This window comes from Plectropomus leopardus, chromosome 16 (genome assembly GCF_008729295.1).
Source record: "Plectropomus leopardus isolate mb chromosome 16, YSFRI_Pleo_2.0, whole genome shotgun sequence".
Classification (NCBI taxonomy): Eukaryota; Metazoa; Chordata; class Actinopteri; order Perciformes; family Serranidae; genus Plectropomus; species Plectropomus leopardus.
Genome location: NC_056478.1, coordinates 12,641,617 through 12,667,470, shown reverse-complemented (window position 1 = coordinate 12,667,470; position 25,854 = coordinate 12,641,617). Strand labels below are relative to the sequence as shown.

General features: G+C 39.6%; 1 protein-coding gene across 4 annotated transcripts in view; it reads left to right on the top strand.

Annotated features, from left to right (window-relative positions):
* Positions 1 to 25,854, top strand: part of wasf1 (WASP family member 1) — an 84,916-nt gene that overhangs the window by 49,535 nt on the left and 9,527 nt on the right. For 2 of the 4 annotated variants that reach the window (XM_042503790.1, XM_042503793.1), the window contains 4 exons: positions 1,156 to 1,309; positions 8,515 to 8,632; positions 18,623 to 18,706; positions 24,220 to 24,276. In XM_042503790.1, coding sequence (XP_042359724.1) covers positions 1,156 to 1,309; positions 8,515 to 8,632; positions 18,623 to 18,706; positions 24,220 to 24,276 — 413 coding nt within the window. The remainder of the gene's footprint in view (positions 1 to 1,155; positions 1,310 to 8,514; positions 8,633 to 18,622; positions 18,707 to 24,219; positions 24,277 to 25,854) is intronic. The other 2 variants (XM_042503791.1, XM_042503792.1) reach the window with 2 other exon arrangements.

Sequence of the window (25,854 nt, the reverse complement as noted above, 5' to 3'; positions counted from 1 at the left end):
AAATAACTCCATACCAGCAGGCAGTGGTAGTTTGCATTCGTCTCTCACAAAGGGTGTACCGTGTGCTAGTTAGCAGTAACACAAAACCATTCCAAACTGTTCATGCGAAAGAGCTCCATTGCTAAAAAAAAAGAATCATACCTAATATAAAAAGTTTTTGTAAATCTCATGCTCTCTTTAGTCGTTTCTTTGCGTTCCTCACTTTTGCTTTTCTTCTTGTGCGCCGAACTAAAGTGCCAATCAGAGTGATATAATTCACCCACAGGCTCCACCATCTCCAAACAGTGATTCAACGTGCTGAATCAGCCAAAAAAAAAAAAACACTGACAAGGGCCTACTAGTGCCTATGTTGTGGGATACACTGCAAACAATAGGGTGACAGAAGCTCACCAATGGGCCGGCATTGAATGAAAGGCCAACTTTATGTAATTGCACTTGCATCCATCCATCCCCATGGGTGTGTAGAATGAGGTGTGGTCAGGCGTGATGTTAATGCATTGCTATTTTGAGGCTGCAAAAAGCGACTGTGCATAGTCGGAATGGCATAGTATTATTCTGCTCACTCTGATTGGTTGAGTTCATGTTACGTCAAAAACACACCTCTGATTAATTAAGGGACTAAACACAACCCCTTTGCCCCTTGTGCTATTCTTTGTGTCCATATTATGCACCATTTAAAATGTTGAAAAAAGTCATACTATAGTATGTCACAAAACGCCATACTATAGCATGTGGAAAAAATGGCCGAAAAATTCATCCTTCCAAATGTCAAAAAAAAGTCATAGTATAGCATTTTGAAGAATATTATACTATAGAATGTGGTAAAAACGGTCAAAAAAAAGTCAGCATTGCAGATGTTGATAAAACCTATTGTACAGAATTTTGAAGTTTATAATTTAAAATAATTTTTAAAAAAAACAATCCAAAAAGTCAACATTTAACTAGAAAAAGTGGAATTGAACATGCACTAAATGCATGTGCACTATGCACTTTAGATTGTGTGCTATTGATTGTTTCAATAGGGTTCAGAGAGTCTTACTTGGCAAACATACGAGTATTACGTTTTTCCTAAAGGTCCTTTTATTAACTGTGCATTTGTCTCATCTCTCCCTCTCCCTTTTTTCTTTATTCTCCATCCTTCCATCCATCCTTTAGTGTCTCTTCAGGACATTACCATGAGGAAGGCTTTCAGGAGTTCCACTATTCAGGACCAGCAGCTGTTTGACCGCAAGTCGCTGCCCGTCCCCCTGCAGGAGACCTTCCAGACATGCGAGCAGCCGCCACCCCTCAACATCCTCACGCCCTACAGGTCTGAAAGTTTCACTAACTTTCCAAAAATGTTCTGTGCAGGGTTCCCACGGTCATGGAAGACCAGGAAAAGTCATGGAATTTCACAGTCTCATTTTCCAGGCCTGGAAAAGTCATGCAATTAGTAAAATATCATTGAAAGTTTTGGGAAAGTCATTTTGTGTGTGTTATATATATTCTGACAGTAATCTTTCACCATAGATAACCCTCCACATAATTAAATTAACAGGCAAATTTATCCTCTGTGAACTGACTGTTGACAAAATTTAGCTCTAGTGTGTTGACTTAGAGCTGCATTATATACATTTATATCATTTGAGCATTTACAATTTCAAGTAAAGCAAATTAACTCAAACAACTTATTTGCTACTTGATGCAAATGGAAAACTTGCATGATTTTCATTTTCCATGACTTGTGCTGGCCATGTTTTCCCCTTTAAGACAGGGTATGTGATGTAATGTGGTGGCATTTGTTATGGGAAGCAAGACTCGTGTGTGTGTGTGTGTGTGTGTGTGTGTGTGTGTGTGTGTGTGTGTGTGTGTGTGTGTGTGTGTGTGTGTGTGTGTGTGTGTGTGTGTGTGTGTGTGTGTGGAAAAGCACTGTAACTAGGCCCACAAGTGCCACAGATGCAGTGAAGTTCATGCTTTTCCGAAATGGAAATTTAATCGGGGTCCTTGAAAAGTCAAGGAAAAGTTTTGAAACGCTGTCCATGATAATGTGTGGGAACCTTTTCTTTATTGTGTTCTGTATGCTTCAGTGATAACTCCAAATTGAAAACCACAATTTGGAAGTGAAATGAAGATCATACAATAAAAGCGTATAATGGAGGAGTGACATTGTTCCATTCCTTCAGAAAAATCTGACACTATAGATGGTTTAATTGCAGCCTTTTTTCTGAGTGCAGCACGGCGCGAAGTATATCAGCCTTTCATAAATTTGTCCATTTCCACTCTTCTCAACATGGGAAAAAACACATTTGTGTTTCATTGACAGGCTTATAGAAAGACTAATTGCACCACACTGTTTTAACATAGAAGTACCTAAATGGCCTTGAACACTGTTATTTTGTCCAGTCTTTTGTGTTGCAATACTGCCTGCAGCTACAAAAGCTTTTATTAACAGTAATGCTCACAATGATGCACCACACAGAGCAAAGACACCCTGAGCTTGGCTGTAACTTTAAATGGATTCGAAGTTAGATTTTGCATGTATTGCTTAAGGATCTTGGTTGGTATATTAATACTGGCAGGCTGGCAACTCTTTCACTCCAGACATCTCTCTCAGCTCTTGAGTGCTGAGCCAGGCAAGCAGAGCGAGCAGAGCGATAGAGAAAGTCATCTGAAGATGAATAATCCATAAAAAGCTCTGCTGGCCAGCACTCCCTCCCTTTTTTTTCCCGGCCTTCTCACCCAGCTGCTTTCTCGCTCTTTTTTTTATTTTATTTTCTCCTCTCACTCCATTTTCTCTCCTCCAGGATCTTACATGACCTATCTCTGTGTAATACTGTCACCCGGACCAAGCCAGTTGGAGGAGGTTACAGGCCAAACACAATCTATGTATTTCATGTGTGTGTGTGTGTGTTTGTACAGACACGTACACATGCAGTGTGGGGAGACAGGTGTAGGCAGGGGTATTTAAATCTGTCGTGGGTGTGTTTTTAACGTCTGGGTCTTGACATTGCTGAGTGAAAGGCAGGTGTAGGCGTCTGCCTTGCTGACATTATTTCCCAATCTAACTTTAAATGTCTTGTTTCATGCTGGCTGAAGGCCGCACATCAGTTTGTATTCAGACAAAGATTGGTGGTGATAGTTGGATTCAACATAAGAAACATACACTATGTAAGCTTTAAGGTCAGTTCTTTGTTGAGTGCCTTACCTCTCCTTGAATAACCACCAATGGAGCACCCTTGAGCACAAGGTCCAGGAGAGTGTATTATCTATCATGGAGGACCGTTGCTCTATATTAAAGCTACATTAAAGCTGTAGTTGTTTTACACACCCGCCATGAGGAACTGACCTTAAAGCTTACATAGGCATTATATTTAAGTGTCGTTATATTTACACAGGATTAGGGGTCAACAGATTATCAACTCATTACAACTGATTATCGGGCCGATATTTGGCATTTTGCTAATTATCTGTATTAGCATTTTATTTTGATGATCACTGATAAAATAATTATGATAAAGTGTTCTTATTACACTCAACCAACACCAGGGAAGGCAGTCTGCAATACAGGCAAAAAACGTGTCGGCATGGAAGAAACTTTTACTTTGTAAAATCTCAGGGAGCTATTTTTTATTTTATTTTTATTCACTAGAAATATTTTCAACCAATATCAGTCGACCCCAACACAGCAGTACATGAGACAGATGCTCCGTGAAAAGGTTATAATCCTCAGCCCAATTTACTGCCTTGTATTCTAAAAATGGAGGCTGAAAATACTGAGATCAAACTGTAAACTAGGCAGTGCTGATCAAATACGAACCAAGATTCTGTTACTGCATTGCCTATTTCTCACCTCAGATATTTTCAGAAACATATTTTAGCTTACTGTTTAACTGCACTGTGAGATAGTTTGTTACCAGCTGGCCAAAACAAGCTTGCATTACGTCACCTACCAGCGGGAGCATTATTGGTACAGTGCGGTGCAGTGCATTCTGGTAGTTGCAGGTTTTCTACCTCTTGAGCAAAAGCAAACGCTTCAGCCATTTTTTTCTGGTCATGTAGCACCAATTTCACAAGTATTCGCGTGTTTCTACTATTTAGCCACCCTAGTATTGTGAAAAGACTTTTCCAGCAGTAAAATCCTTCTTTAAAACAGTGTTTAAAGAATAAGAGAACAGAAAATGAAAGAGAGTAAGATAGCTATAAAAGACAAGTCTAAAAGTTACAGTGCTTCTCCATAAATGTCAGTATTCAAAGGAAAAGCCAGAAATGATCAAAGTTCAGAAATTAGAACAACTTTTTTTCACATTATTGCTTTAAGAATGATTTAAACGATTAAACAATTAATTCATTTTTGAAGATTATTTTTGTCAATTGATTAGCTAGTCAACTAGCACAACAAACCATTGCAGGATAAAAAATACCTCTGAGTATATATAAAATATTTTATTTGTAGTTTTGTGAGTTTCTTTTTTTTAAAGCTTATTTTTTTTATTTTTGGATGACATGCAGCAAAGGGCTAAGGTTGGAATCAAACCCACGGTTGCTGCGACGAGGACGTAGCCTCTGTACATGTGGCGCCCACTCTACCAACTGAGCTACTGAGTACCCTGAGAGGATTGATCTCTCCTCTCCTCTCCTCTCCTCTCCTCTCCTCTTACCAGGAGGCTCCCTGGGAGACCTCCCTAGGCTGTTCTTTCTCAGATTCATCATGAACACAGCTGCTCTGCTCTCCTTACTTCCATCTCTCTTTTATACACCCAAGGAAAAAAAAAACACACACACACACGACTCAAATATACACAGAGCAAATACCATGCATAATGACATACACAAACACTCAAATACTACCCGCAGTGCACACACACACTACAGTAGCGCTTTCTCCACCCTTGCCTTATCCCATTGTTGAATTCTGTTTTCTTCCCTTTGTTGTGTTGCATATCATTAAACTTTCCACTCTTGCCTTTTGAAGCCTTTTCCTTTTCATGTTCTGTATTCTTGCTCCCTGGTGCCATCATCAAATAATTGCCTCCCAAAGCGTGGCTGACACTTGGTGAAAGCATCGAAGTTCAAGTTAGGACCCCTAAATGGTTAGGATACACCCAATATTTCTTTGAATTCCTTTTTAGTGTCAAAGGTTACCTGAAACGCCCTTTTACCTGCCCTTCAGTCCTATACGAGAATATTTTCGACTGAAAGTCAGAGGAGATGGAGTTACTAAATTGATTACCATTACATGTTTGAGATTATGCAGAAAATTAATGAGAGAGGAGATATAGATCCATATTTGCACCTGGTACTGAAGTTAATTAGGTCACATTTACACTGCAGGGCTCCAAAAATAGCTTCTCTCACTTTGCGGCTCTATTGGGTGTTTCCAAAATAAATTTCCCATGAGACCAAGAACCTTTTGAGGAACTCAGAACTTAACCTGCGTTTTGACCAGATGAACTAGGACCTCCATTTAGCTCTTCTCTTATAGTTTCAGGAACTAAAACAACCCAGTTACCTGAATAAAATGCAGGTATTGTATGTTTCTGCTAACTATGGATGTGTTACATTTTTAAGATTCATACACAATAACATTTCTGAAATGATGACGTTCTGACAACATGTTGATGAGAGCAGTTTCTCATTAGGAAGAGCAGGGAATATGGGAATACTTAAGCAGGCCGCTGTTCGAGGCTAACAAAGCCGGTGTCCTCTAATGTGAAGTCAGGACATATCCAGCTGTGTTTGTAGGGACCAAATTGTTTTTTTAAGGAGAGGTAGGGGCATTTCAGCTTTGTTTGTAGCAACTGGGTCTTTTTTATGAGAGGTTGGGACATTTCCAACTGTGTTTGTAGGGACTAGACTGTAGTTTTTAACAGAAGGTGGGAACTTTTCTGCCATATTTGTTTGGACCAAACAGGATCTTTTTCAACAAGAGGTCAGGGCATTTCCAGCTGTGTTTGTAGCAACAAAACCTGATCTTTTTGTAAAGACAGTTCGGGATATGTCCAGCTGTGTCTGTAGCAACTGAACGGTGTCTTTTTTTTTAACGAGAGGTAGGGGCATTACCAGCAATGTTTGTATCAACCAAACTAAGCCTTATTTTACTAAGAGGTCGGAACCAGTCCAGCCATGTTTGTAGTGACCAAACCAGGTATTCTAATTCAAAATATGACCATTTCCTTTTTTGGGGGGCTTTTATTGCCTTTAATTGATAGGACAGTGTGAGGGTGAAAGGGGTCGAGAGAAAGGGGGAGACATGCAGCAAAGGGCCGAGGCTGGACTCTTACCAGCAGCCGCTGCGGCGAGGACACAGCCTCTGCACATGGGGCTCTGCTCTATCCACTGAGCCACCAGGGGTCCCATATTACTGTTTTTTGAACCATTACCCAGTTTTTTGTGCCTAAACCTAATCACAGTATTGTCACAATATAAAGTTGATGAAACTGATTGATGAAAATGTCAAATTTTGACATATCTGCTCCATCTGAAACACATAAACATGTAACATATCTGAGGTTTGCAGAAACATACACCTCACATACACATTTATTCTGCTGCTTAGGTTTGCCAAAAAAGTTCTGTTATGGTGATATTGTTTTCCAGTGTTTTCAAGGACTTTTGAGTTTGCAAGGCTGAATGTTGCTGATTTATCAAACAAAGACCTAATGTCTGCCAAAAGTTGTGTACAATCTCAAGAAGAAAACTAGCACTGAGGTGTGTTTGTGGCTGAGGATGCCTGCAAGGCTGCACTCTTTGACAGGCTTTCCACATATTTTACATATGATCAGTCGTGAATAATATGCATGTAAAGAAAGGCACTTGGAAACCACCAAGAAAGACATCAGCAAGGCAATTAACAAGGTTTATCCTCATTATTGATATGAAATGACATCTCTGGACAGCACGCAAAGGCGTCTGTGTATGATAATTTCCCTGTCAAGAGGGACCTTTTGATATGATAACTACCTGTGTCTGTCAGAAGTCTTTTTTCGTTTCCCTCCCTATCATCATTGCAGTTCTCCCCAGTGACCACCAACCACAAAGGCCTCTGTAAAGCGTGTGAAGAAGACAGAGAGCGGAGCACAGTTGAGAAGGAATGAATGATAACGCAGGACATTAGCTATTATTCATGGGAAATGGTGAACAGATATGATTTCTTGAAGCAGACCGAGACAGGCATGGCACAAAAAGAAAAAAAGATTATTATCAAACATGTCCCTCACTCGCTATTTTTCAGGGTTTTCTAAGTGTTGTTTAAGGCTGCCTCCTGCATTATAAGAGGAAAAAGACCTTTTTGTAACGGTGTATTTTTCCCCCCACCTCCATCTTTTATGTAGAGCTGACACCATTAGTTGGTTATTGGAAGTCAAATAATTGAGTATTTTTGTCAAGCAACATGGTAAACAATATCTGGCTCTTGTTTCTAAAATGTAAAAAATTCACAAACAATAGAGCTTGTTAATAAAAATAAAAATAAAACAATGCGCCATAGGAGGAACCCCAGGATCCCCCAACAGTTTGGGCTAAGCCCCAAATGTCCTCAACAATTTAACACATTTGTGTACATGTGACCTATGCTAGACTGCTGCAACTGGATTTGCCTCTTGGTAAAAATGAGTGAGAATGGCAAACATCAAAAGATGGAGAACATTTATTTTATTTTTTACAAATAAATTTACAATTTATTGTATAGTGTTAATATTTGTTTATTGAGTGGGTCATGGCCTCTGTGAGTACTAAGAGTATCTTTATTCTATGAGTGGGTTTGTTACTCTCTGATCTGCTATCACAAATAAAACCAAAGTCTTTTTCATTTTCATCTCTCACTTCCTGATGTTTACTCTGTTCCCCAAAAGACTTTTTGTTGTCATTAAAAACCACTTCAATGTACTTGCTATGCCCCTCTGGCCTTTCGAACTGACCCTCTTACCCGTCACTGGAGAAATTCGGTGTCTTGAAAGGGTCACTCACAGGTCTCGTTACTGTGGGGCTTAGCACAGTTCTTTGTGCTGGTGGATTGATAGTTTTTGATCTCTTGGTATTTTGCAAAAGTGGCCTCTGGGCAAATCAAGTTCCTCTTTCAGAGGATAGGAATAAAAAATCATTTAAAAAAACATATCATCCAGGCCTGCAGCTAACATTTATTTCATGGTTGATTAATGCGACAATTTTTTTCTTGATCAACTGATTAGCCGTTTTTACTATAAATTGTCAGAAATTGTCCTTTGTAGTTTTCACAGCCCAAGATGTCCTCAAATTAGGTCTTTTTTAGGCCCAAACTGATACAGATACAAAGAGTGAGGCTACAGACTGTTGTTACAAGTTTGTTTTATCAGCTATCAATGAAAAACAAACCTGCTAATTGTAAAAAAATGCTGAATATCGCATCCGACATCTGTCTATCCCTACTTCAAATGTCTTATTTTGTCCAAACAACAGATATGTAGTTTAGCATGTGTGTCAAAGAAAAAGCAGAGAAGATTTTCCTGCATGCCAACCAAACTGTAACAATGTTTGTTTGTTTGTTTTGTCCCTCTGCAGGGACGATGGAAAGGAGGGTCTGAAGTTCTACACCAATCCATCCTACTTCTTTGACTTGTGGAGAGAGAAGATGCTGCAGGACACAGAGGACAAAAGGAAGGAGAGGCGGAAACAGAAGGTATGTCTGAAGAAGCACAAGCACAGGGTCCTGTCAGTGCACACAGTACACACGATACTTTCTCTTCATGCAACAATTCAGACCTGAGCTGCATTTTTTGGGTGCAGTAGATTGTTTGTGATGAGCAGCGGAGTACATGAAAACTAAAGCCCCTTTCCTATGGGACAAAAAACTCATTAATACCCCTTTCTACCAAAACTAACGTGTATACAGGTACCAGGTTGTGGAGATGAGTATGTTGTAGTGTTGTTTTCATTTGTTTTGTTTGTTGTGGGGTTTTTTTCCCCCCTGCTGTGTCACATCCGATGTCATGGAGTGGCAAAAAAAAACAAAAAAACAATCCATGGTGTTGCAGAAAGCACCATGGAGGCCAGTGAAAATGTTACAGCAGTGACTTCTTTTTACAAGGTACAGTGGCTGTATGATATGCTGCTGCTCGGCTTCAGGTTAAAACACTGCTGGTAACGACATTAGTCGCTTACATGCTCCTACAGGGAAGGTGGCGGAGGCACTGGATGGGTCCTACAAACCTGATCTTTAACCGAAAGCTCAGTTTTCAATTCCCGCAAACAACAATGTTTTTTTCTAAACCTAACCACGTGCTTTTGTTTGACATACTGGCGCTGGTTGCCATGTGCTTTTGTTGCATGGAACTCACCATTTGTTTTTGTGCTGGAGTTGGTTGTGGCGTCCCAGAGAATCAACACCAGACACAGAGGGATACCGACCTAGCACATAATTTGAAGACATTGAAGTCCACTGACAAAGTGGCGATATGTGAAGATGAGAACATGTTGGGCATGGTGGTCTGCTGCAGAACTGGCAAAGGAAAAGCTGTCAATCCTCTATTTTTAACCTGCATACAGGTGATAATTTTGGGAGAAAATGGTATGATATTAGTGTGTAGGAAGACACGAAGTGAACGAGAGATTTTCTGCAGTCTCCATGGGTACAGGTCGATGCGTCCTGCTTGAATAAACTGACTGTGATTCAGTGATTTAACAGGCCTGGCTTCATACCATGTAGTCTAATGCATTAATTAGCCACCACTCAGATTAATCAGCTCTTCCCCCAGTCAACCCTCTTAGTTATTACTTGTGTGATCATTAGATCTAATTAATGGGAGCATCTGCTGTTCACTTGCCCCCGCACTGTATGCCTTTTCTCTGCCTCTACACACACGCACACACACACACAACCTCACGTGGACGTATTTGTTGGATTTTTATGCACATTGACAAATTAGGAAAAAGAGCTCTTGCACGTCCATAGAAAGCCTCTCTCCCACATCAAATGCAGAGCTTTAACCCCCTCCTCAGAATAGCGGGGTTTCCTACCCACAGCATCAGGAGCTCTAATCAGCACCAGCTTGCATTTTCCCGCGTGGGAAGCAGGGCGTGCTCTGCATTTTGCCCCCTCGCAGTCAATCAAAGCTTATTACGGTCAGAAGAAAGAGGGTGATTTTAGACTGAGGGTTCGTGTGGATGAAGACGATATAATTTGTAGGTTATGAGGTTTTTAATTATTGTGGAAATGGCGCTGAGAGGACAGAGGGCAAGTTCAGCCAAGAATTAGTTGGGAGGTTGTAAAATTAAGGATATGTATTAGCGGTTGCTTTCTTGTTTTGCATCCATCACTTTTATGATAGCGTATGTGGGTTTTCTTGAAGCTCATTTGCAACAGCAGACAGACGTTATTTGCCTCAGAGGTTTACACCGATATGACCACTCGTAGCCGAAGCTTATTCCAATGATTTCATTCTAATTAAAGCCCACGGGTGGGCTCAGCTTGTAAAGCCATGTTCATTTCCCTCCTCACCACGCTGGCAGTTAGACAGACCCCATGGAAAGGCCTAGAGGACATTCACAGGGAGAGCAGGATGGATTAGTGGAATTACGCACACATATTTGTTGGTTTGCGTAACCATTGTGGTGGATAAATGGTCTGAATGAGGATCAGGGCAAATACAGAGTATGGACAGTGTGCAGAATCAGACATTAAAAGGGTGCAGGATGGGAAATAAACACACTCACGTGGGTAAAATTTGGTGTGTAAATCATTGATAGATTCACACTTCATCACTTAGCTCATTGAGTGGTTCTGCCACATCATCTCAATGTGCCTCTCAGTCACGGTGTTCATTTAGTGTGTGCGTTTGTTTCGGTATATTATTTAGACTCTTTGCACTCAATCTTATTATTTCAGCAGAAGATTACAGATCTCAATTATTCTCTGTTTCTAAACTTCTAAAATGTATTTTTTTATAGAGACAGCTTTACTTTTGTTAACACACACAGACACACACAGAGGCATGGAAAAGTGCAGACAAATGCTTAAACTGATCTAAATCGACCATGATCTGCCGTGCGGCTGCAGTGTCGGGGACCTGACGGGCCGTGCCACCTGTCAGTCAGCGTGACGCTATCTGAGATTGGCTGCCAACACATTTTGTTCCGTGACAGACAATGTTCCAGCTCTGCCTCACTTTCTCTCTCCTCCCTAATGTCTAACCTCACTCTTACTCTTTTTCTCCAACTTATCTGACTTTTTTTCCACACAACTTTATATAATTATTTGTAGCATTTGGAAATACTGTTGAAATTATTATTACAACACCAACAAGAACATTTTTAGACATCAATATATCAACCGTTACAAAAATGGTGCAAGTCCATGTAATCTGAAAAATTTCAATATCCTGCAGAGATAAAAGAAATTCTGGTCAAATGTTACCTGTATTTTAAGCTTAATAAAATCTGATGTGTAGGCTATCAGGAATACCAGCATTAAGGTATGTAAATTTATAATATTTTTTATTGAAAATTAGGCTACGTTTGCTTAAGTTGCCAGACTCGCATGCATAATTACGCTATTTCAGAAGTAAATAAAACAATGTTATGTTAGCCTGCATTCATTGGTGATGCAAATAAACACAAAGAATTTCCTTAAACTGTTTTTCAACTGAAAGTGAATTATTATATTCAATTATGATTGAAGAAATTCAAGTATGTTGGACATCAGCTGATTTTACTCGAAAAAAAAGGTTATTACCAGATAATGGAAAATCGGAAGTATATTTATCACATACGTATGTAAGTCCCATGTAAAATTATGATTTTGTTGTTCAATGCAATTAAATTCAATTTAATTCAAATTCAATTTAAATGTGTAACTCAGCAACTTGCTAGTTTTTAATCATATTCGCTTTGCATCAATTACAAGACATCAAGACAACAATACTTTATGTTTTAATATTAAAACACAGCGTGTTCGTATCATTACAATACAATCCCACCCAAAGCGAGCCTTATCATCAAGGATTTCTTAACACGAAAAACTTGTGATTGTATGACTGTATGTTTTCTAAATGGCAGTGAAAGCTAGACTCTTCTACAGTTTCTCATCACACCTTCACTGAGGTCACATTTAAAAAGGTAAAAACTAAAAAGGAAGGAGGGAAGAATACAAAAAAGGTAACCTTGAAAAAAAAACCAATGTAGATGACAGGGCTGTATCGAATACTTTGAAGCGTCAAAGCTTCATTCATAAAGTTAACATTTGAATTCTAAATCAACATTCATATCCTGTGCAGCTTTTATTATGTGTATTTATTCTGTTGAATCCCACTATTTCTGCACAGTTTGAGATTAAAACACCGTGTCCTAACTGTGTGGTTTGTTTACATGATGTAACAAAAGTGCATGATATATCTAACGGATTCAGTGTGGACAGAGAGCGTCCAATGAATGAATAAATGTGAATAAATAAATAAATAAACTACAAATTACTGTACTTGTATTCAATAAATTTAGTTGATTATTGGTTTAAAAAAAGACTTGCACGATGAATTACTTTATTTAAATGGAGTTATGACACCATAAAATATGAGAAAAGACAACCTTCGTTTCATTTTAAAACCTCAATAGAAGTTTAAAATGTAAGAAAGAGGACATTCAGCATCTCAGTACTTTAAAGGGTACCAACCTAATTACACCAGTACTAACAAGTATCAATTCACATTAAGTCAACCAGTGCCAAATTTTGGTACCTAAAGGCACACCCTGCTGAGAGCTCTGGGTTCAGAGAGGAGATGATAGCATCCTGAAGCCGAGTAGGCTTATTTTGTTTAAGAAATAGCTTAGTATCACTTTTGTTTGTGATTGTATTTTTTAAATTACATACTTATAATAGATAGTTTTGTCAAAAGAGTCTTATCTCCATGTGTCCATAGGGCAGAGGAGGCATGTAAGCATAGGGGCAGAAGGACTTGCTGATTGCACCACGTACATTTTTTTTTGTTATTAAAGAAAGATCTAAGTACAGAAAAACAGTTACCCTTGGATACCTTTACCAAATTCTTAGAATGCATGTCATTGGTATTGGCAGATAACGGCTTAAAAATTAAACATCTGCATCCACCTGAAATGAACTTTTCTGCCAATATGACACGTGGACAAGATGACACTTTAATTATGCAATTTTAGCTAGTTAAAATAGGTTGAATTCGGCATAGTTTTGGCTATTGTCAGGATTGAATCAGGGGATAGTGCATCCAGGTTTGTTAAGGTGGGAGGATTTTTGCAGTTTTGTTTAAAATTTGTTAAATAACAATGAATATGGCATGTTCGGATAAAAAGAAAAAATTCAGATAAAGAGCTCCTGACATGTTTTTAATAAATAGAGATCAGGAGCTTTTCTCAAGGGAACTCTAGCTTTGTGTGTGTGTTTTTCTTAGATACTGTACATCAAACCTTTGAATCCACTGAAGCAGGAAAAAGGGGGGTTTGGATGCCTTCCAGTGAGTAGCAACAGTAATTGATTTCAGCTGGTGTACAGAGAGACACAGTTCATGGGTTCAGGTCAGAGTTTCTTCTTACACCACAGAGGAGAGACAGCAAATCAAATATTTTAGCAGAGTGTCGAAGGACCAGATCGAATGACTTGCTGAGTGAAGTGTGGAAGAGGGCATTCACAATGGACTGATAAACAGTTTTAACAGTGCAAGTGTATCGATGTGAAATGCCTATTTTCATAATACTGTTTAGGGTTCCTACAGCTTAAGGCAGTTTTGATTTAAGACTTTTTAATACCACTCAAAGTCAAATTTAAGACCAATTCCACAATAACCAAATTTGAAGATAAAAAAAAACATGAACTGACACCATTTACTTATTAGAGACAATTTTGCTTTAATATTTACTTCAACATAAAACGATATATGTTTTCTTTTTGGTCAAGTTAGAAAGTTAATGTACTTCAAATGCTGAAAAAAATGTAAAACTTTCTCTACTGTTGATTGTGAAAAACAATGAACATATTATGTTATTAAAGTATCCATTTGGTTTGCCTTGAAAAGGCAAGTTCATTTTCGATTTGAAAAGATGTTGTAAATGTATACAAGTGTTGTTGGTTCCTTTTTCCTGATCTGTGAAACTTTAAATTCTGTAAAAAAAAAAATACATTTTACAAAAAAAATGGTTTTCACAATGCAGTGTCAGAAAAATATTGTATAATATCTTTTAATACTAATTAAGGTTTTATTTTTTCATTAATGAATTTAATTTAAGTTTTTAAGGCTCCGCGGGAACCTGAGTATTTGAAAGATCAACCTCTCCTAATATAAAGTGTTGTATCATTCATCACAGAAAAGAGATCACTGTTATGACGATTAAATTGCCTCATCCCTACTTCATCTTATTCAATCACCAGTCATTTTCTCACTGAGCCACATCACCAATAGTTGGTCTAAAACCACGTTTGCACACACAGGCACACACAGATTAGCAGCCAGTGATAAATGGAAAGCAGCACACGGCAGAGAGACAGGAAAAGAAGCCTACAGTGTCCTAATCTCATTAGCTCCTGTGTTAGCCGCACCCTCAGTGGATTAGCAGTAACTGTCTGCTGAGCTAGTCGCATGGAGACAGAGAGAGCGAGAGGAAAGTCCTGAGGAGAAAGCGTCGCTGCCTCTCTTTGAGATCAGTCTTTGAGTCCACACTACATCGAGGTTTGTCTCCAGCGACTGGATCCCCGTGGAGAAGCCCCTCTGGCTCTGCTTCCCTCACTTTTGTCTCATAACAGTACTCAGAGCCAGCTGCAATGCCTTATCATCATAATGGAATATATTGACATTTAAATTTCAGCCTGTTTTTTTTCTATTTCGTATACTTGCCCACTTGAGGGGAAATAGATTTTGGATTTGTTCTAGTCACAAAAAAAAGATGCTGCCAGTCTTCATCAAAAGTGGGCGTCTTTTGTTGCAAGTTAATGAGACAGCTTGATTGATTGTCGAGCTAGGTATAAAAAGTTTTTCCCACATTGTCACAGGTGGCTGACCCTGATTAATTTTGCAAATGCCAAAGAGTCAAATGACTACAGGGAATTAAATTTGCTATCTGATGAAACCAGAATTTCCACCAGAATGTGATGATGAAAACTTGAGTCATTTCTAGGGCTGCACCTGACTCAGAATTATGCCAGTCGATTCAGATTTTTCTGTTCAATACAAATATTCAACCATTCATTTTGTTTTCCATATTGAGTTTTATAGATTGCCGTTCAGAGGGCGATTACTGTGACAGCAGCATTCACGTCATATAGTAAACAAGCTAACGGAGCTAATGACAGATCATAAATGTGCAACATTTCTTGCAGACACTAGATACCAACAAAAACCTGAGACTGCATCCTATTAACTTGCTGTGAACCACAAATACACCACTCCTTCACCTTACACTGCAGTCTCTCTCCCCTTTGTGCCACTGCCTGCATTTTGGCATCTGCAAAGAGTAGCGTGAAAGTGAAGAGCACTCACTCTGCAGCAAAATTTGGGGATCAAAACATCCCCAGAAGTACACTGCACCGAAAAAAAAACCCACTGCTCGACTTGAAGCAGTCTCAGTCGACTGAGGGTCTCCGACTGATGATCCAAGCCTCCGACTTTCAAGGGGCAGCCCTAGACATTTGAGCGATAAAAGATGTCCGTTTTGCATACTTGTACAACAGTTTAAGAGACATGTACTTCAGAAACTCACCACCAGGGTTAATGTTTTAGAGTGATGCTGCACATTGTCCGACGCTCATAATTTGAACATTTTATTAAAAAAATATGTTTCAATCTGACAAGGACCAAAGTCTGATGGTGCCATGCAGGTTTTACGAAAGATTACATTTCAAAGTCCCAGTAATCTGAAAAAAGTCAGACGGTTATCCCGAAAACAAATGTGCATCTCTTTGAAGGGAACATTTCCACAAAAATGCACTACATACTCATAACCAAACAGAAGCACATCACTAATCAGCCACTGGACCTTCCTACCTTGTCTTACCCTGATGTTTTCATCCTAAACTTAAAGGCCCCCATACCAGCAGGCGCTGATGGCCTTCCGGTTACCCGTTTTGAATGACAAATACAGACTAACATGATTCAAGACAGTTGGCCAGTTAGCACACTTATAACTCAACCCACGTTCAAAGAATAAGGGATATTTACAATACCCCAGATAACAATAACAAAAAGAATAATTAACTATTTCTGCTAAAGAGCTCAACGGCTAAAAACAGAGTCTTCACTAACGTGTTTGTTTTGATCTCATGCCCTCCTGATTTTAGCCGTTTGTGTGCTTTTCTGAATTCAGAGTGTCCTCTCATGCACTTAGCTGAACAGCCAAACAGACTGATTTCATTCACTGACAGGCTCTACTGTCTCCAACAAGGATTCAACATGCTGTATCAGCCCAAAAAACAGCCAACAAAGGCCGACTATCACTAACGGTGTTGGAGAAACTGCAAAAATTAGGGCAACAGATGCTCCCTGCTGGCCCAAAATTGAGTACTGACTGACCATCGGCTGGGTGTCTCAGGGACCTAAACCTTACAAATGAAGGCGATGAGTAAGAGCCAATCAGAGGCAGAGTCTGCATTGACATCGTTCTGTATATTTAGTTCTATGCTTCAGTTTGGGAGGATGTAGCACAAGATACATGATAGAAATTTCCAACGTTAAGTAGTTGTCTAACCCCCTTGTAGAAAAAAAATCTCCCAATCCTGCCACTGCCACCCGCCTCACTCACGCACCACGGTTGCCATGGCAACTGCTCAGGTCCATTCAAGACACTTGAGACAGCGTGCTCTGAGCGGTGGCACACAGAGATGGACCGAGACCGACACCCTGAACAGCGCCCTGCTACGGGCCACAGCAGCTACAAGCACATTCCTCTTACTGTCCACACACACACACACACACACACACACACACACACACACACAGAAGACTGTTTTTTCTTTTTTCTTTTTTTATTGAGTCACTGGGCACCTCTGGGGGATTCTTTAAGGATATTTGGGTTAGGAGCAAATATTACCAAAAATGTCCTTTGAACTCCAGCACACAACAAAATAATATCTTCCATCCAGACTATTCTGTTCTGGAGTATTGAAGCTGCATGTGCAGATTCTTTGTTGCTGTAGAACATAGAAATGAATAAAGAAATTGATTGACAGGATTCCCGCAGATCCTTAAAGAGTCTTTTTTTGAGACTGCATTTCAAAAAGCTCAAAATAATGTGTAACTTTAAAAATAATAATTTACCAAATATCTCTTACATTAACATAACCAAAATGTCATGTTTCATATTTAAATAGTTATTAAAAAAAATTAATTCCCTAACTTTACGTAATTGATGGCGGTTGATCTTTTTTTCCCTTAAAAATTGGCTACTGTAAAATTGGTCTTAAATTCGATTCCAAATGGCATTAAAATGTCTTTAATCCTACTTGCCCTCAGCAGTGAGAACCGTAGACTGATTCATTAGGATGCTTTCACAACTGTGGCCCAACCATCATTGAAACACAGCGTACTGAGCACATCTTTGTGCTGAAACTCATGTTTTCAAATATCAGTGTATTCCTGCAACAGAATATTGATCTTTCAGCCTGCCCTAGTCCACAATTCTAGTTACAGCATTTAGCAGCCCAAATGATGGTTTCTGACCAGGAAAAAGCATTCTGATTTTAACAGCAGATTACTTTGTGCTTAAACAGCACATTTTTGCCCATGGGGATTTAGAAATACGCTTAACATGATTTTGGTTACATGCAAACAACCTCATTAAAGCCGCGATTTGCATGTTAGCAGAGAAATGTATTCACTTCATTAACTTTTGGTGTATTCTCCTACACTAAACAATTCTGAGCAAGATCACATGAAGTTTAAATCATGCACAGAGGGCATGCTCTGTCTGGACTTTGCAGTCGTTGCTGCACACATGCCAAAGGGCCTGCACCATGTAGATGCTTTGTTCTGAGGGACAGCTGTGAAAAAGTGGCGACTGCAAACCGGATTGCTGTCAGCCTAGATTTTGGTGGCGCAACGTGCCAGACGTTTTTTTATGAGCTAGCAAGAGCAAGCGCTATGCAAGTTCAGTTCATACAGATAATAATTAACTAGTTCACGTTCACAGCTTACACACTGAATTTTCAGGTTATGGATGATCAACAATTCAGTTGATTGGTCTACAGGGCATGCAGTGCTGTCAAAGTATATTAAATTCGCTGTGAGCTTTGATTGAGGAAAATATGCATTTGATATTGATGATAGAGTGGTTTATATCAAGTGTGCCTTTGTAGACAGTGCATGTACAGCATTTCTCCTCTTTCCACTAGAAGACTGACTTGCATTAAAAGAATAAATGGAGAAGAACCAAAAGCTCTGTGCTTTTACCAGTTACCATTTCACGTTAATTAAAACAAATTTCACACTTCCAGTCTGTGATAGTGTCAGCTATTTTAAGCCACATGAAGACTGAACATGTGTGTTATACTTTGCAATGTTTCAGTGATTAATAGGATCATGTTACCGCCCCAGAAATGTGCTATGGTAGAAAAGAAATGTAGAAATACTGCTTTAGGCTCTCTCTTCCTCTGTCTGCTCTCAACCTTTGCTTCACCTTCTCTTTTCTGAATCCTGGTCTAACTCTGTCTAACTCTGTGCAGCTGGAAATGCCTTATCTTGTGTGCCCCAATGGCTTCATAAGAGTCCTTTCTGAAACCCCTCCTCCCTTCCTCAGTCCCCCAGAGGTAAGAGCTTCTCCCTCCTCCACCTGAGCATCTGCTCCCCACACGGCAGCCTGCAGCCCTCCCTCACTCTCACCCCTTTATCCACTCTCCCTCTGGTTTGCTGTGGACAAGTAAGCTCCCCACCTCCCCTCCTAACAACTAACAAGCCTCCAGTATTTACCTGCCCTGACTGCATCCCACTTCTACTCTAGGGAAAAGAGTCTTTTCAGCAATCCTCCAAAAAAAAGAGGGGGATTGTAGGACTCTCTCTCTAAATTTAGTAGTTTTTATCCAAGCCTTCCGAATTTGATTAGATGTCCGACTCCTTCATCGGGGCATTTTTGCTCAGTTACAGAGGTTACTGAGTTTTAAACGTAGTAGCTGGCTTTATGTCGTGTTCACATCATATGGGATTGAGGCAATTTTCATGTTTACAAATTGCAAGTGTTCACATCTTGACATGAAAGCAGCATTACAGTAGATGCAAATCCAACTATAGGTAAACAGACCTCCTTTGAAGCTCTCATTACCTGTATCGTTATTCAGTTGTAGTGGAGACGAGTGTTATACATGCAGTTGTGGCCAATATACAGTATACTGCAAACTGCAAGTTAATACACTGACTGTCACTGAAGTGTAAAAAAAATGCAGAAGTCAGCTGCTTTAAAGGTTCTGTATGCAACATTCAGAGCATTAATATAAGAGCAAACCACATTTTGCTGTGTCAAGATTTAGTGGAGTTTAGTGTCCAGAGCAGAGAATAGTCGCTCCTGTCTATGTTGTAACCTGAAGCCGTTTTTAGAAAGAGATTCTGAGATAGGGCTGCAATAAAGACCCATTATTTCGCCATTTTTTTTGGTTGTTTTATGTTTTTGTTTTGTTAACAGGACAAAACAGCGGTGGCATCATGTCGACCTCATGTTGACCAGGCGAGACATTTAACACAACAGCATTGGCCTCAAGCGTGACATAACATATACATCAGGCAACCCTTTCTAAACAGTAACAGTAACATTGCAGTAACAATTATTTGCCATCTCTGTGACTGACCTCGGCCTCTGCTCGGAGGGTAAAAAGCTCCCGAATCTTGTTGTCTCACCAATTTGCAGACATTTTAGGCTCCTGTTCTACTTCTTCAGGTTAGCTGCTGTCTGCTGCTACTACCTGCTACTACGTGCATGTAAGTGCATGTGTGTATCCTGCTGACTAACTCATATGGCAGTTACATTATATATAACAGTGGCAATACATAAGCACATTGTTCACCCTCCAGCTGCCCTAGTTAACACCAGTAATGTAGCCCTTTTGACACACTGCTTATGGAGTTAGCACCATTAGCTGCTGCCGATTCAAATGTTCTTAATATTGCATACAACCTCTTTAAATCATCTCTGTTTATGATTTGTTTAATTATCTATACACTCATTTATTTGTGTATGTCTAGTCTCAGCTAAATCTGAAATAAAATGGTTGATCATTTTTTAAATGTCAAATAACATCAGTGACAGTTAAATGCCTTAAACTATCATTCGCAGCACCAGTCTGCACCTGTGACATTTTGCATGTTAGAAAGATACCATGAAAATGTGGGAATTGGGACACAGCCATGGAGCACACATTTGACTAACAGCAAGACTACACTGACGTGCCATGTGATCATGGATTTGAATTAACCGGACATTTCTTTGGATTGGGAGTCCTCTTTGGGTGACTTGTCTGCTTCGCTGGAAATGATATAGTGGTTAAACTAACACTTTTTAACACATGTTTGAGCAGAGACGTCTTTGCCATAGGTATAAAATCACGCTGATTATTTTATAACATTCATCAGTGAAATCGGGAGCCTCAGATAATTACTGTACAAGTCTGTACAACCTAAATCCAATAGATCAACAGTAATGTGTGTATAGTATGAGGGGTTTGTGTTATTGTCTGCAGCAGGGTGGTCCAGGGGCTCTGTGCCTCTGCGGGCCTCCCTGTGGGGTTATTTACTCTGTTACATGGCTGCAGTTCTGCTGAGTGTGTCACACTGAACATTCACACAAACACAGAGATACACACACACACACACACACACACACACACAAAATGCATGTACTAGAGAGAACGAATATGTGCACAGTGAGAAGACATTCTGTACATAACATAAATCTATAACTGCTGCATTACACACAGTCATACACACTCGCAGTGCTTACACAGCGACACTTTCTCTGCCAGCACCAGTCCATTCAGATGAAGGATGACGACCCGGCTGAGGCACACAGCCCTCTGAAATTAGCCACATTTATAACAGCTGTGTCAAAATCGTACATGTACACACACACACACACACACACACAAAGAAATACACTGTTCCTCATTTTCTCTCACACCAACACAGTGTACCTCACACCCTTGTTTACTCTGCCGGTTTGACATCCATACTGCTGCATTAAACCCGTCACACTGTTGGACAGATAGTTGTCTGGTGGCATTATGTGTTATGCGTTGACCTTTTAGCTGTCTACCACCTGTCCTTTGTGCCACACATTAATGGCCATGTTTTCATGCACAAAATATCGCAGTTGTTCCCTTTATTCAGAAAAAGACAATATTTCCTACCAGTTGTGGAAGAAGAACTAAGATATATTTTACTCAACTAAAAGTTTCAATACCACTGTGCAGGAATACTAGACTTTGTCTGAAGTCTACGTTCAGAACACGAAAAGTTTGTTCTCAGCTGGAACCAAAAAACAGATTCCAAGAATCAAGAACATAACCAGCTGAAGAACCAGAGCTAATTTGGTGGAAAAGGGCTACGAGCAGAAAATAAAAGGCAAGAGACTGTGTGTCACAAAATGCAGTAAAACCTCAATTGAGATGCATACTCCAAGTACAGGTCCAAAGAATGCTCCTAAAACTTAAATAATACCCTGTGTCTTAATTAGAAAATACTTCATTTAAAAAAAAACGCAATTCAAAACGGAATATGACCCATGACCCATATTAAATTAAGAATAGTGTCATATTCAGATAGAAGAGGAATATAAATGTGCATGTAAACATAGTCAGTGAAATATCAAACCAAAACCCAATAACAGTCAACAAAGCAGTATTGCAATATGTCCACTTTTTTTTTTTTTTTTGCAATTGTGCTCTCTAATGCTTCTGAAAATTTTGCCAAGAAACGATAACTGCAGACCTTTCCAGGAGTCAGAGGTTAGTCAGACTAAGGCTAATCTTGCAGAAATTGCAGCAGAGTGTTCAAGGCTCTGCACAGTTTGGAAAATGGCGGAGGATGATAAGTTAAAGTATTTGACCTTCTTATGCAGCTCCTTCAGCCTAAGCAGGCAGTGTTGTCAGGGTGTGTTGCTGTTTCATGTTTGGAATAAATGATATTCAGTTTGTCAGTCCAGATATATAAATGTGCTGGAGCAGAGAAGGAGGCGGATGGTCGGTATGTCAGAAAGTGTGTGTGTGTGTGTGTGTGTGTGTGTGTGTGTGTGTGTGTGTGTGTGTGTGTGTTTGAGCGCAGAGGCTTCCCCTCAGTCGGTGCCTCATCAAGGGTAATGGGCCATGATGAATCAGAACCTAATCAATGTGCATTACCATTAGGATTTATGCCCATGCTCGCTCTCAGCGGCCCGGCCACAGCAGTGGACGGGCAAAATCAACATCGTTTAGCCAAAGCAGAGGAGATGCTTTCCACAACCCCAAGTTGTGTTGAATCAGCCGCCTGTCAAGCCAGCATGTTCAACTTGAAGACCAGCATACACAAACACACGCACACATGCACACAGTTATTGAATAAGCAGGTTACGTCACCCTGCAGGATCTAAGTGACATAAAAAAAATCGATTAGCAGTGGCTTAATGCAGAGTTCCAGGAAAGGCTTTTTTTGTACTTTGCTTTGAAACATTTGTCAAGGAAGTAACACACTTTAACATTCACACAAATATGTACATTTGCAAACAAACTGTGATGTTTCTGCTACAAGAAGTAGGATTGCAATAATTGTTTAATTACTTAGAAAGGGTTGGAAAATGTTATGTGTTTGTGTAAGGGCAGTTTGTAGAATGTCTACTGTACTACAGCTTGCTTAACACCTGATTTTATACTGATCTATACTTAAAGGAAGCGTCTGGTGGCGTTCTGTACATTTTCTCTTGTCAACAAATCCCATGAGACGACTAAAACCAACCATTGATCCAGTTGTTATCCTAGTGTTTTTCCATACACACGTGCAGGTTTGGCGAGACTCAGTTTGACTCCTGTCAAACCAAACGCCGTAGGGATTCAATTTAGGCATTTACGATATCAAGGTATTACAGTATACCAGGATATTAAGAAATAGAGAGTGTGATTATAGGATATTAAGAAATAGAGAGTGTGATTTTAAATACCCTGAAAAATAAAGTGTTGTTGCAGCGCTGCTGCAGAGTTGCCTACTGTTATAACTACTATATTTCCACAATTGAAAGCACATATCCACTCATTTGTGAAGCTGTACAAGCTACTACATCAACAAGAACATGGTCCTGCAAATGTTTCACAGTAAAATGCCTTGGGTCAACAACTGAAGGGATTCTGTCAATAGAAATGTTGTCAGAGAGCTTTTATATTGAAACAGAAACAGGAAGTTGATGAGTTGATTTGATGAAACGCAAAAATTCACATTCACACTACACACTAAATAATGACTCATATCACAATCGCAATATCTGTCAAAATAATATTTTTAGTTTGTTTTGGGGTTTTTTTTTGCATATTGTGTAGCCTTATTGCCCACACATTTCTGGTTTTAGTCTGTTCATGGGATTTGTTGACAATAAGAAATAAATATAATATATAGCAACACTAGATTTTTGCCAAAAAATACTCACCGGAAAAGGTAGAAACTGTGTTTAATTGAATTGTTTATTTCAGGATTGTATATTATTTTTAATATGAATGCATAAAGTGGCTCATGGTGACTTAAATGACTCATTCACATAAGTATTTAGTTGAACTGTGAAATGCTCCCTCCTTTATTTTAGTCTTGTCGTGCTTTAACCTCTTATTTATTATTTTGGGTCGAGCATGTGTGTGTTTGTTTTTGTTTTGCATGTCATTCTTCAGCGTGAGCTGTTGTTGTAGGTTTTAAAGTTGGTTCCTCTCATGTAGAAACACACCTTTGTATTTTGTCCTCCCTTTCCAGTCAGATCTCTCTCTTTCTACCTCAGTCTCCTTTCTCTGTGTGTGTGTGTGTGTGTGTGTGTGTGTGTGTGTGTGTGTGTGTGTGTGTGTGGACTGGCCTGTGTGTGCAGCTGCGTCCTGCCTGCATTGTGACGTCCCCCGAGCTGTGCCATGTGTTGTCATTTTCTGTTTAACAGCACTTTTCTTTCCCCCTCTTTCCCCTTTTGTCCCACCTTCTCTCACCACCCACTCTGTTTTTGTCCCTGTTGACTGTGTGCAGCCGTGTTGTGCTCAATCCTGTGCCGTGTTGATTTTTTTTTACCCACCTCCCCTGACCCCCGGTGCTTCTCTTGTGGTTTTTGTTTTTGTTCTTATAGTTGCAGGACCCCCGCATGTATGATCAGGTCTATAGGTACTTAGACCTTCCAGGGCAGGTATGTGAAAATACAGCGATTTATTTACACTGTGTGTGATTTCTGCTACAGCAGCTCGCTGCTCAGTTTCTTTACGACAGTGTGAGTGTGTTGACAGTCAGTCATGCCAAAGTATTGGCAGGGAGTGCTGAATGCAGATAGACCAGAGTTATAGAAAACAGAGATTAAATTGTAACTTCATTAGTGCTCAATCAGGCTCACGCTTCATTCAAATATTTGCTTTATTTTGGTCCAAATCAGTCAATGAGCACTCCCTGTTCTCAAGCTTGCATGACAGTGTTTTCTGTGTGATTTGTCTCATCAGAGAGCTAATTCAGTATACTGTCTGTTCGGAAAGTCCTCATCACATAGATAAAGATGAATAAGTAGCCACTATGTAAACTGAAGGTGAACTGTTTAAGAGGAAGGTGATGGTATTTGGATAATAATGTGGCACATTTGCAGTTAAAGGTATAGCTCAGATTGTTTGAAGTGGGGTTGTATGGAGTATCTATCCATAGTGAGTGTGGTATGACTGTAAGTATGCCTCCAGTTTGGAGAATAAGGCAGGAATTTGACACCGAATATAAGTTACATATAGCTGTAAATGGTGTCAGCAACAAAACTTTTTTTAGCCACATATTATTAAGAGTATTATTGAGGGTGTTTTCACAGCTTTACATTTCTGTCAGACAGCCCGTTCCAAAAGAAAAGCCGTCACTGGCTCCAGGTCTCCATCTACACTCTCGTCAAAGCCACCAGATACCACTGACAAAAACAGTCATTTTAAATGCTGAGAACACGAGAGCTGCTGGTCAACCACTGCCTCCATCAGTTAGTTAGTTTGTGTTATTGTGTGACTTTGGTGAATCTGAACTAAGCCTTAGACGTCAAAGTCACAGAATAACAAACAAAATATTTGATTGAGGCAGCAGAAGGCCAGCAGCTCCTGTGTTCAGCAATGATAAATCACTGTTTTCTGAATGGAGTCTGGCTTTAAAGAGAGCAATATAACGGCTTAATTAAAAAAAAATACTCTCAATGTAGCATACACTTAAACTGATACTGACGTTTCAAAGTGGGACTTTTTTAAGGTGGCTAAAATCCATTTTGTTGCCGACTCCTCTACAGCAGTAATTGCTTAGCTTCCATGATTCTCAAAACTGAGAGCGTGTTGACTGACATCTACTCTATGTAATACACTGACTATGGATAAGTACTCCATGCAACCCCACTTTTTTAAAAAAAAAACTGACCTATCCCTTTAAACAAAGATGATTTAGCAGCATTTAGCATCAGAAAAGGGTGTACATATCCAGAGGGGGCAACATAGACTCATGTTTAGAATTTATTTATTCTGTTTGTGTATCATAAAATGCTCCTGTCACTCAAGTTTCTCTTCTTATTTATAAATCTGTCACCTTTGCCTGTTGTTATAGTGTTTAACGCGCAGTTACTGTGTATTTCACCTTATAAGATGACAAACTCAATTAATTTCACAGCTAATCTGTTATGTTCTCTCTCTCTCTCTCTCTCCCTCTCGCCTCCTTTCCTCCATCCACACACCATCTCCGCCATCTCCAACACCCCCTTCTTCCC